General features: G+C 35.3%; 1 protein-coding gene across 2 annotated transcripts in view; it reads right to left on the minus strand.

Moving 5' to 3' along the window:
• LOC145667049 (uncharacterized) overlaps positions 1-15,158 on the minus strand; it is a 250,428-nt gene that overhangs the window by 74,612 nt on the left and 160,658 nt on the right. For both annotated transcript variants that reach the window (XM_081734746.1, XM_081734745.1), the window contains exon 2: positions 4,503-4,653. In XM_081734746.1, the coding sequence (XP_081590872.1) occupies positions 4,503-4,653 (151 nt within the window). The remainder of the gene's footprint in view (positions 1-4,502; positions 4,654-15,158) is intronic.

The following is a 15,158-nucleotide window of genomic DNA, read 5'->3' on the forward strand; positions in this document are numbered from 1 at the left end:
GACAGACAGGGTAAATATATAAAGGAGTTTGGACGGACACATGGAGAGACAGGGTAAATATATAAAAAGAGTTTGGGCGGACACATGGACAGACTGGGTAAGTATACAAAGGAGTTTGGACAGACACATGGACAAACATGGTAAATATAAACAGGAATTTTAGATAGTAAATCTAACTCTTTAACAATAGAAAGAAACTAAATAGAATCCTTTTGCCAAACCATTCAAGCCTGTGGAGCATCTTAAAAACGCCTTCTCTCTCTTCTACTGTCTGAAATCTATGTCGCAATCAGATGCTGGCATAAAATTTGTCATCTCTCATGGCATTGTGCTTCCGATATGCATAGTTTGCACCTTTCGTTTTTCTGAATAGGCGACACGCTCTAATCTTTCCAGCATCTTTTTTAAATGGTCTGTATGCATAAAGCTTAACGAACACCTCTGAGTCGATTTTGCCGCCAAGATATTTTTTCCCTTCTCAAATCTTCCGCTCATTAAAACTAGCAAAGAAGAAGAAAGTGGTGATTATTGGCATATAACTTAAGAGAACATCTTCGGTAACTGAAAAATCGAGGCCATTCCGTAAGGAAGCAACAAAAACATTTAGGCCTACCAGACAGCACAACTGGAACCGGATCTCCCAAAACCCAGAGCCCGTTATCTCATCTCACAGCAAACCACGCTACAAAACATTTAAAAGGAAAGAGAAAGAACAGGAGGAGAATTAGACATAAATTATTTATATAAATATCATCATCTGGTCTTCTTCTGCTACGTGCTATTAAATCTTAAATGTTCGTTTTTAATGGTCCGACTACTCTGAAGCAGAGAAATGGGGTCTCTCTGTCTGATATTACAACATTCTAGTCACGGCGTTTTATTTAACACGACTCGTTCGTCCGGAAGGTTACAAATGACTTCGTTTAACTTCATTGAAATCGCTTCCAGGCTCAGATTTTTTTTCTTTATTTCTAATGACAAGAAAGAAAAAAAAATTTCTATTGCCGATTCTTTGGTTTAATGTCAATGTAGCAGACATTTTAGTGCCATTCAAACAATCCACTACATTGATGCTTCCACATAAAAATAAAGTGAAGGGACCAATTCTCTCTTGTTTTTTATATCATAGTTGCCAGGTAACATCGCGCTCATTTAACAGTTTATAAGATGATGAAGTGAGAGACCTCCCACAGAGTTGCAATGTGGTTCGCTCTTTCTATGATAAACAAGGTGTAAACACAACATATCTCTCTAAGAAGAATATCACGCACTTTTCAAATTACCTTTTGCTATTTTACGTATCGCTTTCTTCATGTTCATTTATTAAGTGTGTCGGTGGCGTTTTATGACATAACAAACAAAACGAGCAGAGTTGTCGATCACTCCATTTTTAGTGAATTTTTAAGTCTTGTTTCCTACTATACTTGTAGTTTTTTTATGTGCATGCAATTTCATTCTGCGTATGTTTCTTTTTGATTCTTCTTTTTTTAAAATCAACTTTTACCTGATAAAGAGGTTGGGATGTTCTGGACTTCGATTCTTTCCACCACTGACGTTACACGTGAATTTTAAGTTAATATGATAGTTCAACCGCAGGAGCTCCAACCGAGTTCCGAACCCGGGTCTCCCACATTGAAGGCAGCAAAGCTTACTACTTAGCCACTGTAGATTTAACAAGTTGTTATATTATACAGAAGTGTACCTAAATGGAAGCGAAGTTCCTAGAGAGAAATTCTTACTTTTTCATGTGTGTATAGGGAAGAGGGAGGGAGAATCTGGTATGCATGTTGCAGTGGCGGATCCAGTCCGGGCCGGAGGGGCCTAGGCCATCAGTTTTTTAGTGAAAAAAAATAATTTAATCTATCATTTACGTATTTTTCGAAGTTTATAGTAATTTCATGATATACCTGCCATAGTATGGATTCTGGTTGCCCACTTTTCACCTTCTAGATTCGCCTCTGGTATAATGATAATGTGTAGTTTGAGTAATACTCTGTACAATTACTAACACATACTTTCTTTTAACCGTGACGACTGTAGAATTCAGTGTCATCATGGGGCCGCCGTCGCGAGCACTAAACGCTAGAAAGCATGTTTGGTGAATTTTTAACGATATTTACTAACATTGCACCAAAACGTGAAATGTCGGGACTAGATGCTACAACCATAATATCACATCTGCTTAAAATATGTGTTGACAAGGAGAAGATACTTTGGTTAAATAAGTTAGTCCTGGTTTTAGTGTGTTCTCTTCCCTTACGTAAAATGAATTTACACCTTCGATGTTCAGTATTTATTCCATTTGCCATTTACAACGAAACACTAAGCATACCCGGTAATGCAATATTTTGTCTTCATGGTAGTTTAATGGCACTTTCGCAATGAAAAATCAGTTAATTAATGCCTAAAACGGTTTGACACCATGTGACACCAACCCCAATGAATTTTGTGCGCTCGGAATATACTTGTGTGTGCGCTCCCGGGCTACGACCAATTTGAGAGCGTTAGGGGAGACGTTTTATATACTGAATATGCAAAATAACCTCCATAAAAACAACCTAATTGTAGGCTATAATAACTAAGGTGGGTAGACCAAGGATGGATATTACACGGGTCGAGTTTGGAACAAAAGGGGGGCTATAAATTCAAAGCACCCTCTTAAATGCGTTCGTGTGTACACTTACACTCGCATTTGCTTCTTAAATGTTTTGTTAAATGAAATACTTTGAAACGTATATTAAAATTCAACCTAATTACTTCAGTACTTCTGTGAAGAGAGACAGAATCATAAATATGTCTATGATTATATTTTAATATCGCGCGTGCCTGTGTTTTTTAAATTAGAATATAATTGATCAAAATAATAGGTATTTCTCAAACATAATGTTATGGAGAGAAGCAATTGCTCCTCTGCTCTCAGAGGGATGTACGGTGGCTCACATACTTACCTCTGGTGTGTGGGATCCCAAGTTTGATCCCCGGCTAAGTAAGTTTGTGTCCGTAGGTTTTCCTCAGTATTCCCGTTTTTCCCACATTTTCATTCCACCAATTCTTGCATCATCATTCACTTACTTAAATCATCTACCTCCCTTACCCTAAGGAGCATAATATTGCTACGTTAAATTAAAATATTTCATTTTATTGAATCAAAGGATCCAATATATTTCAATCAAAAATTTTCTTGTAAGTCTTATATCTCGAGAACTACATATAGTGTAGCCAAACCCAAACTATCAATTAACTCAGTATGATGTGCTCTGTAAAACATATGAAAACTTGATTTTTAGGGGCCGTTCAAAAATTTTGACCCCTGATCCAACTGACCCAAAAGATCCAATATATTTCAACTTTTTTTTTTTTTTTTTTTTGCAGGCCTTATATCTGGAGAATTACATATAGTGTAGCCAAACCCAAACTATCACTTAATTCAGTATGATGTGCTTATTCCGTAAAACATATGAAAACTCGATCTTTAGAGGCCGTTCAAAAATTTTGTGGCTCCTGATCCAAAAACTAATTATTGATCAACATAGCAATCTTTTGATGCTTTTTTAGTTTTCCTATAATTCTTGTTTTCTTTATTTTTTTTCTTCTGCTTTCCCCAAGTGATGCCCCTGTGCACCTAGTCTCCGGTTCGATTCCTAATAGGATAGCATTGAACACCATACAGTGGTTCGAATTTCCCCTTGAACTGTAGTTCCACGTTTCCTATAGCCTCAGTAGTGGCAAACTTCAACAAACACAAATATAAGCCTAATATAAACAGTATCTCTTGTGTGACGCATGATTTAAGTTAACCATGATAATATGGAAGGAAGTGTCACTGATTTATCGTAGTTTTGTTCTAAATCTTATTTATATATTTATTTATTTTAATGTCAGCTTAAAGATACGGTAGTTGCAGGAAAATTTTCTGTTTTACAGTATTTCTTTCTGTTAGGCAAGATAATTTACTGAGATTTCTAGAGCAAGAAGTATTTGAATATGAGAAAGTATCAGAACCACACCTTGTCCAGCGACATAAATAATTTAAAAATGTAAAGTGACTGACAGTAGGAAATTCACTGCTTACTTGAATACAAGGAGAAAAGCGTGGAAGATGAAATATTTATTATAAACACTTGAAAACCATGCTCTCATTTACAACTGAGTCTTCAGTCAAGGAAGATGAAAACAAAAAAAGTAGGACTCATCCAAACACAACTTTTTATTTTATTTTAGTACTTTTCCTTGCATTGTTTTCATTGTTTTTAATTTTTGAATTTTGAATACATTGATGTTGCATTATGTATATCTATTAAATGAATTCAGGAAGATACTTTTCTTTAATGAATATTCATTCTCACGGCTATTCATTTAGCTGCCGACAAAGAGAGACAACTGTTAATCATAATAACATAAAAGCATGCTTTCTACTATCAACAGAAAAAGAAATATAGATTTTCCTCCAAGATAAAAAACAATATTTTGTATTTTTTTTTTTTTCCTCCTGACGTACTCACCAGAGCGAGTTAAGAAGTTGTAGCGAGCCCTTTTGCTAATGTAAGGCGAGTTTCCGGACATCATAATGGCCGAATCCGAATCCGAATGATATCCCGAAATATCACTAGAATCATCTTCATCTTCAGCTACTTCCTTCATCAGTTCTAAAACCTACAAAGAAAAAGAAAATAATTATTTAATAATATATTAAAGTTCTATAAGTTCTTTATAAAGTTCTTTATAACAAAAGTTTGGGAACAAGTTTCCACAATGGAGTTTTGAAAAATCCCAACAAGCTACATGATGGAAGGATAAAACAGGACTTTCCGAAATATGAAAAAAAAAAAAAAAAGTGTTGTAACTTTTTCATTCGACACCTATTTCTAGAGCAATGTTATGGCTAGACCTTTATGGTGATTTGAATTATAATAGGAATCAGATAGATTCTATTGGTTTCATCATTTTATTTCCTTTCTGGTCAACAAACATTTCCTTTCTGACCAAAAGTTTTAATTTAATTCCATCGTGTAGAAATAGTCTTCAAGGTAGCACATACCAAAAATCTCAGAAAAATATTTCTTAGCCACAGAGATACAAACCTACAAATCATTCAAAAATGTGCTGCTTACGTCATGCCAACAGAAACAAGCTGTTTTGGCGTCACATATCGGTTTCCCTCTCTAAGCCATATTGAAAGCTTCAAGGAATGATTTGATAGTGCAGTTTCTTACTGTAAACTACCAATAAATTTAGTGAAGTAATGAAAGGGAAATGATAAGCTAAAATACTGCATATAAAAATAACGTGTTAAGACGTATCCTCCTAGTTTAGAATACGTATCCTAAAAGTTATCTGTAATATTTTATCGATACAAATATTTTAGATATACGTATATAATCAAGGATTATTTTATTATTGTATTGGACCAGAAACATTAGGAGTCTAGCTACTACATCAGCTTAAAAATAAATCAGTCACAGATTGAGAATATTCAGCCGAGAGATCGACTGTCTATTATGTCTAAATAACATAATTATTGAATGTTAAACTACGTGAAACATTTATAAGAGCATCATGAAAAAAATGTTCATTTCAATTCGAATTACAGTATGAAGGAAACAAACGTAAATAATGTTTACCGAGCTAATAAGTTAGTGGTTAGCTTTCATGTTGCGCAATTAGAAGGTATATTGATTTGTGTCTGGTAGCCGACAATCCTGATTAAGTTTGTTCAGTGTTTATCCTTGGTTACAGTAAGCGAATGCTACAATGACACCATTAAATGTAAGTTCGATCCGACTTTCTTTCCATTTTCTTTCTCATTTTTATAACGTACCAGGTTTATGCCCCTTAGGCTATGGGAGACGAATGATTAGACCCCCCCCCCCCACACACAATAAAAGGTCTGTGTACCGGACCCCATGGTTTGGATTCGATGTATTGGATGTTACACAGAATCCAAGTTTCGAAACCCTAGGACAATTCACCATGTCAGTTCCTTTTTATGGACGAAGAACTTAGGAAATTTGGATAGGGAGGATACACGTAACACAGTCATACAAAAAAAAAAAAAAAAAAAAAAAAGGTCTGCTCAGCGAACCTAAGGTATAGATTTGAAGTATTTTGTTACACAGAATCCAAATTTTGAAACCCTCCAACGATTTGCCGTGTCAATTTTGTTTTATGCGCAAAGAACACGTGTTTTCCCTATCCAAAATCATTCCAAAAATAGCCCATAACAAAACATTGATATGGTCAATCGTCCTGGGTTTTCGAAATTTGGATTCTGTGTAACATCAAACCCATACCCTGAGGTCCACTGAAAAGAACTTTTTTTTTTTTTTTATCTCGGTGTTACATGTACCCTCCCTATCCAAAATCGCTCAAGTTTTTCGCCCATAACAAAAAAATTGACACGATCGATCTTCCTGGGGTTTCGAAATTGGAGTTCTGTGTAACAAAAAACATCGATGAGATATGAAAAGGTTAGGTGTGATGAGAATGTGGAAGGAAACAGGAGAATCTCGAGAAAACCCACGAACCATGTTATTCTCCGTCACAAACCGTCTTGTCCTAGAATCGAACCAGGAATTGTGTGTTGAACGTAAGTACTATAATTGTTGTTTGTTGTTGATATATCCAGTTTCAAATTGTTCTTGCAAGTTGGTAAATAAATGAACATTAAAGTTTGTTTATCTTACATGCACATGTTAGAATCTAGTTATCTCGGAGTCAAATTTTCAGAACGTTAACTACATATTTTCGTGTACATAAGTTAAAACAAAATGCTCTAAAAGTGCCTGAAAACGAGTCAAAACAATATATAAAAATATGTTAATTATTATAATTATAGTTTCAAGGTACATGTAACTTGAAAAGGTGGAAACAGTAAGAATGGGAATTATACAAAGATAGCATCTCGAAGATTTTGATCTTTGTGTACGAGCTTAAAAATGACTTGTTGACAGGGGGAAATGCAAACAGGAGCAACAACAAAGCAAATTTAACACCAGAAAACGCAAAATCTACACTAGCGCCATCTGATGTGAAAGTATAATAACTAAAAAACTTGTTTTAAAGACTTGAATGAACTTTGTTAAACAGAGCCATTTGCAATAACCCTAATTGCATGTTTCTACCTTTACCTTTGTTAATTACTGTATACTCCCACCATTTCGACAGTAGTATGGGAAGAATTATTATTATTATTGTTATTATTTCTAAATGTATGCACCGCACCTTCAGAGCAAACTGAAGACTACCTTAATGCACTTTTTTTTAATCTTTTATCTCGTGTGAAACGAGAGGATTCCTTTTAACAATTTATATTCTCGCGTGAGTCACGTAGTAGCGAGTTTCTTTTCTAAATAAAAAAAGACTACAAAATGGAAAACTAAAGGAACATTCATGGTGAGAATAATATGTCTGTGCACCGACCGGCATTTATATTTCTTAATACAGTTTTCTTTTAAATAATAAGAGATCCTTGATTGTAATCATGCGTATATTTTACAACTAATAAATGTTTCTGATATAATGGATTTTTTCCTTTATTTCTTTAAAACATTACTTAAAGGGTTATTATACATTTCTACACGCAATTTACATTTTTTTTTTTTTTTTTTTTTTAGTTTCAAGACTTCTCATGCAGTTTGAACTTTAATTAAAAATGATATAAGAATTCATACGTAATGAATTTATTTTCTTCCATATAATCTACACGATAAACTATAAGATTTTGATCTCCAAATTTATTTATTTAACCCAGACGCGGTTAATTTCTCACTGAAAAATAGAATAGCAACCTCATCAGATTAATATGTTAATCTCATTAACATAATCACAGAATTCTTGAGAGTATATGAGATTATTATAGTGTGTAGCGGATTGTTTGAATCTTATTTTTAGTCAGCACAATTATCATAGAACAATAACAAGTGCGTGGCATCTACCAATTCCATACTCCATCAGGGATTTTTTAGAAAAAAAAATCCTATCTAAATTATTTTTGATCAGAAGTGTGCTATACGGAACATTTCTTTCTTTTAAAATGAATGCAAAATTTACCATTTTTCTTTTGCTTGTTTTTCCTAAGTGAAAGGAGATAATGAAATGCAACTTACCACAATCATAGATAATGTTATTCTACAACAGCAAATATGAACCTTAAAAATATTCAGTGTTGCTATCCATAGAAATTACAGTGTTGCCAGAATAGAATTTCTCCCAAAATCTAAGTTAAGACAGCGACTAGAGGAACGAACTCAACTCCATTAGATTAGTATCATGTTGTTTTGGAATCCTGTGAACTACTTTTTAAATAACATTATTATTTAATTTTAAAACTGTATGTTAAAATTATTTAGTTTATTACAAACTAAATACAGTTAGATCTAATATTTAAAAAGTACTTCACAGGATACCAAAACAACATGATACGTAATCTAATGCAGTTGAGTTCGTTCCTCTAGTCACTGCCCTGAGATTTTGGGGGGCATGCACGTAGCCAAGGGATGAGTCCAGGGATTCTGGAGGGTCTAGAAAACCCTTCATAAACAGAAATGAAAAAAGATTTAAGGAAGGATGAAATAAAAAGAAACGAGAAAAAGAAGAATCGGCGTTAAAAATAAGAAGCTACAGCGAGCGTTTGGTTACTTTTTCAAATGAGGAGCTTTGTGTGGCGGAAACGGGGGAGAGGGGGTCAAGTTTAATATGGATATTATTGTAACGGAGCATTCCGAATTCCATCTAGCTCCATGCTAATCCTATGAACTACAAATGACAATCGATAAATCCGTTCGATCAGATAGACCCTCAGGTAGAACATAAGAAATGCCCACAATCACCAATAATATAACAAATTTCAGTTACACTTGATAAAGAAATTTTCAATTTCGCGGCAACAATAATCCATTTTGTAGGAGGTCTTTACTGCCGAAAGATATATCGTTCCTATCTTTAACGGCATTAAACGAAGATAAGGAAAAGAAAGACAAGAAGAACCGAGTTCGAGCGACCTCGGAAGACTGTATCTTTTCCAATACTTTTTAAAATGTTATTTTACTCGAGATTTCTTCATTGTTTGTCATTAAAATACTTACTAACATATCCTCATTTTATTGTCCTAACAAACCAATATAGGTATGTTCCCCGTAAAATAGTTCAGAATTATCGAGCCCCTGGTATGATAACCACAGTAATTTCATCACTATTACGAAATCCTGGCTATGTGCCTGTGGGGGAAATGTTATTCTTGCAACACTGTAATTTCTCTCTTATCTCTCTTTTAAAAAGTTCTTACTTTTGATTATCCAGCAGCAAATAATAAACTATAAATTATTCATTGTAGCTTTGGAAAATTCAAGATTACTAATAAAACTCCAACTGACCAAAGCAGTTTATATATTTTAAGATTATTTGTGTTACAGTTTCGGCTACGTAACATAGCCTTCCTCAGACACATTATAATGCCTTCTTTAAATATATATACTGCTTTGATCAGTTGGAGTTTTATTAGTAATAATAAACTATCTTTGTGTCTTTTTGTCTTTAAATGGTCGGTTATGTCTGTTCGACCACTATGAGCTACAGAAAATTCCGATCTACACTTTTCACATTTAACCTTATCATCTTTGACGACTTTTTTTTTTTTTTTTTTTTAAGGGAATTCACTTTGCAAGCTCTCGGGAAACTAACACGATCTTTTTGGCATTCTTGCTTATAAAATGTAGAGACACGTAAAAGTATAACACAAATCTACTACTGTAGCATTTGTGTGTACTGTAACACAAATTAACTACTGTAGCAGCACGACATTCACGTTATAACAACCAGGGGTGCCCATCCCCCCCAAAGCTGATGGCGCGCTCCCCCCAAAAACTAATAATCTGTTTCCTCCTCAAAACTCAAGTCCTCTAAAAACAATTGCCCAGTGTAGCAGTAGTTTTTATAGTACTAGTAGTTGTTATTTTTGTTGTTGTTTTTATTTCCTGTAGTAGTATTATAGAATGCTTGTAGTAGTAGTAGGGGCAGTAGTAATTATAAAAATGGCATTACTTTTATTAGTAGTCTTGGTAGTGTACAATACTAAATATATTCTATAAGGATATTGAAGGGTATAAAAACTTCTACACACTCTGTATGGCACAGGTATTCTTTTTTTACAATTAGTAGTATTATTTTTTTCTTTACAAAATATTGATATAATTCCCTTGTACATGAAAAGAAAGACGCAAGTTACAAGTTATTGAGTTTGATACCAAAAGAAAATGTTATCCTCGAAATTAGCCTACAAAAAGAAGTGATATCCAACAAAAAACATTTCTGTAAAAGAGCCAAGTACGAGTAGCCTTAAAAAGAATTGAAATCACAAAAATAGGCGCCAAGTTCTGGTGGACAACAGTTACAAACACTCAAGGAATCACTTTCAAATTTAGATTTGAAACTTGGCTGTTGTCTGTATGGTTACCACTAGCTCACAATTATGTCAAACTACTTTATAATTTTCAACAGACAACATAGGCAAGTTTCAAATCTAAATTTGAAAGTGATTCCTTGAGTGTTTGTAACTGTTGTTCACCAGAACTTGGCGCCATCCTTTCATATAGCAACTTGCGCGGTACTTCATTCATAGAGTTTCTAAGCAGTGGGTAGGGGGGTTCATTCTCGAGATAAAAAAAAAAAATCGCATCGTGTTCCAATGTTATTCTGACGACAGCAAAATTACTTATTCGACATTAGAGTAAAATTCTTCCCCAATTTTTTTTATTCCCCCCAATTTTTTTCTCGATGGCACAACTTGCGCCATTCATCTCTCCTGTGGGCGGCCCTTCTCTCTTAAAACGAACCAACCTTTCCTTTCATACGGCTACTTGCGCGGTACTTCATTCATCGAGTATCGAAGTAGGGGGTACGGAGGTTCCCCCCGGAAAATTTTTGAAAATTAGCTTCTCAAAATCGTGTTTTAATGCTATTCCGACAGTAAAATTGCTAGTTCGAAAGTAGAGTAAAATCCCCCCCAAAATTTTTCTCAATGGCGCAGCTTGCGCCATACATCCCCCCTGTGGGCGGCCCTGATAACAACCATTAGAAGAACACAGACAAACTCTCCCTCCTTTTCTTCCTTTTCTGGATTGGGCCAAGATCATGGAGTTAAATATACACAGTAGTAACTGCATGAAGTATAGCATACGTATTTTTTTTCTTTTTTTTTTCCTATGGGACGCTCATGGAGCTAGATATAGTATATAATACCGGAATAACTAGCATAACTATGTGAAGTCCCTATTTTTTTGCTATAGCAGCATATGTATTTAGCTCCATGTGGGATGCCGAAGAGATTGTTATTATAGGTAAAGTGCACTATACCGCTATATGTTACAAGCGCTAAGCAGAATGGCTTCCCTGCACTAACCGGAACATTTCAGCATTCGGGGGCGGGACACCATACTGCAACTGGGACGTATGGTGTTGATATGTGATGAGAAGTAGGTCCTGTACGAAGTTTCACGGCGCTGTCATGATTGGTTAGAATCCCATGAACCGGATCCAAAACAGCCTAAACCAGCATTGCACCAGAAGAAAGTCCTCCTGCGTGTTTGGTGGACTGCTCGCCGCATCATGCATCGGGAACTGTTACCAGCTGGTCAGAGCATCAATGCAACTGTGTACTATCAGCAGTTGAGTCGTGTTCAAGAAAAACTCAAAACTCTAGAGCCAGCACTTCTGAATCACAAAGGACAACCTAAGCCCCACGTGGCTAGGATGACCAGGGACACTATTCTACGCCTTGTATGGAAAACACGGTTGCATCCGCCATACTCTCCGGACATTGCACCGTCCGATTATCACCTCTTCCATTCCTTGGACAATACCTTAGAGGACACCAGTTAAAATCCCTAGGAGAGGTGCAAATTGCCCTTGATATCTTCTTCGCTTCACATCCCACCAAAATCCTACCGCGATTGAATCCATGGCCTTCCAGAATGTTTGCAGAAGGTCGTCGATGGTGATGAGGACTATTTTTGATGTTCCAGGTATGTCTTAGGTGATATCGATGTTAGAAGGTGGTGAGTGAAAAAACGACAGAATTTTCTAGGTTACCTTTATAGCTTGTTCATTAATTGGATTTGATATCGCATGGTTATGGCTCATGGGTTTTGGAGGTTTGATATCAATCAGGAATCGACCCCGAATCTCACGTTCTAAAGTCACGAACATGTTAATCACACAGTTGTATCGATATATAGTAATTATCTCTACATTTATATACAAAGTGTAAGAACGCTATGTCATTTAAGAGTTGACCGCTGAGCACTTCCTACATCACTGTTTTCATATTACCTAGATTCTTCATACATAATTGGTGGACTGGAAAATGCCATAAATAGAAAAAATGTCAATTTTTAAAAAATGAAATTTTTCAGTTCTATGTTCCACGTTTTGCCGTGTAGGCTGAAGGAGACGGTGATTATAAGAAATGAATGAAATGGTGGAATGAAGAAGGTGGGAGGAAACGGGAGAACTCCGAGAAAACTCACGGACACGGTGTTTGTCCTCCACAAATTTTACTTGGCTCGAGCGGGAATCAAACCAGGAATCCCATGCAACAGAGGTGAACGCTCTACCACTTCTTTTAATTGTCTTACTTGATTTTATAGCCTACAGTTTTTTCAGTAATTTTCTTAACGACAGGAACACAAACACAGAAACATCGAGGACAGTTAAAACTCTAAAGGCTCTCCCACCGGAAATCGAACCCGGGACCCCGTATTCAAAGGGCACGTGCTAGCCACTAGACCAGCGGCGAGGGCATTGAGCCACCGCCCCCCCCCCAAAAAATGCCGGTTTTAGTAATACATTTTAAATGTATTTTAAATATAGACGCCATGGCCTCGTTCGAGATTTTATTTATTTATTTATTTAGAGAAATGAATACTACAGGTAAAGATACCCATTTACAGTATTCACAAAAACAGATAAAAATTACAACAGTAGAACAAACAGGCAAATGATAATTTTAATGACTGGTTAATCGTCGATTCTGTCACTTAAAGAATTTACTACTTTTTTAAAAATTTAGTGAAGGACATTCTAAATATATCAATACTTGGATCAACCACACATAGTTTGTTGTAGACGCCACACATGCTCAAATAGGTGAGCTTTTCATCATATTTGTTCTTAATGTTCTACAGTGAAACAAGCCAGCTTTTGGACGTCTTCTATGGTTGGGAATTTTAAATTTCAGAAGTTCAAGTAATTGCGACACTTGGATTTTGTTATTTAAAATTTTATATAGAAGGCAGAGCAACCGAACTTTTTTTCTGCTGTCGAGGGATACAATGTTCAGTTGTTTAATTAAACATTGATATGTTTCAAATTTAGGATATATACCTGTTTCCTTCAAAACTTTCGGAATTTTGATTATATCATTTCTAATTTGCGGCTATATTTTTTACTTGCAGAGTTCCAGATTTCGGCAGTGTGTTCTAGTTTCGATTTAACGATTGCGTTATATATCGTTTTTAATGTGTCTTGTTTCTTGAAAGTAACCGAACCTTCCAGTTCTTATCGTATGCCCCAGATTTCTAAAAGCTTCCCTCACAACATTTTTAACGTGGTTGGAAAATGTTAATTTTGTGTCAAAAGTGACCCCGAGTTCTTTAAATTTTTCGATCTTTTTAATATTGACGTTATCAATGCAATAGTTAAATTGCAGAGTTGTAATCTTACGGGAGTATAACATTATAAACATTCATTTACATTAAGGTTCAGATCATTGAGTTGACATCATTTGCAAACAGCATTGATATCATTTTGTAGAGATACCGAGCCATGGACATTACTAATACATCTTCCGAATTTTAGGTCATCTGCATATAGTACGCTGAATAAATTTTGCAGGCAATTGGGAATGTCATTAATTAAAATTATAAATAACAGTGGGCCAAGGTTTGAGCCCTGAGGGACCCCTGAGAGCACTGAGCAATCGTCAGTTTGTATACCTCGGTACGATACCCTTCGGCGACGATCTTTAAGATAGGAAGAAAATAAATCAAGCGCCGAATCTGAGAGGTTTAAACATTTCAGTTTGCTTAGGAGGACATCATGGTTAACCTGATCGAAAGCTTTACTGATGTCTGTGTATATATAACATCAACCTGCTTTTTGTCCTCAAAACATATGCCTATAAAGTACGTAAGTTTGTAAAGTACATTTTATGTAAGTATGTAAAGTTACGATTCAGAGCAAATACTAAAATTCTTTGCGTTATATCAAATACCGTAGTACAGTGGCGGCTTCAGGTGATAGGCTGGGTAGGCACGGGTCTACCCAAAAATTTTGAAAAATATACAAACCCTAAAAGATACAGTAAAGAGTAAATATATTTTCCACAATTTATATTAGTGATAGATAATTATTTAACAAATAGCATCAACCACTACTGTAAGAGTAATTTCCTACTGTCATTAATCAATCAAATTTGTATATGTATCCATAAGCGAGGGAGCGGACCTACCCAAAATTAAAATCCTAAAGCCGCCCCTGCTGTAATGTATCCAATAATAATGCTAAGAAAATAGGCATATGGATATATCAGATCAATACAGCAAACCAATTAACTCTATTGAGGAATCTGTAATTCTTTCCCCCCTTGGGGCTGGTTCGTGACTATCTTCGAATAAGTATTTCAGAAGGCAGCATCCTAACCTCGTCTATTGCAGGCTTTTCTAGCACGCAACAACTTTTTTTTCCTACAGGAAAGGAAATCAAACATCATGGGTAATTAAGTAACCGAATGCTTTGGTAATACAAGTCGCTCTTTTAACAAGACGAAGCGTTTATTGGGACTGGAACTAAACGATTCTCTTTGCTCCAAGGAATATATTACGTGTCTTCAATGTCAAAACTGTCACTTAATTGTAATTCGAAGCAAGGTCATTAACACTGTACAGTTTTAAAAAAGGCACATGCCTCTTATGACACTATTCTAAAGTTATTTTACTAAATGTTTGAGAAAACTAACGTTTTTCCCTCCCTAATACTTTTAGCCAGGCACGTATACCGAAATTTAATTTGAAATGAGTCCAAAGCTTTTGCGAGGTCCAAATTCAATGAGGATGAATTATATTAATTTTTTAAAAAATCGCTCCTAAATTAGACTAAATTTACAG

The sequence above is a fragment of the Thermobia domestica genome, chromosome 12, assembly GCF_964235325.1.
Source record: "Thermobia domestica chromosome 12, izTheDome1.hap1.1, whole genome shotgun sequence".
Lineage (NCBI taxonomy): Eukaryota > Metazoa > Arthropoda > Insecta > Zygentoma > Lepismatidae > Thermobia > Thermobia domestica.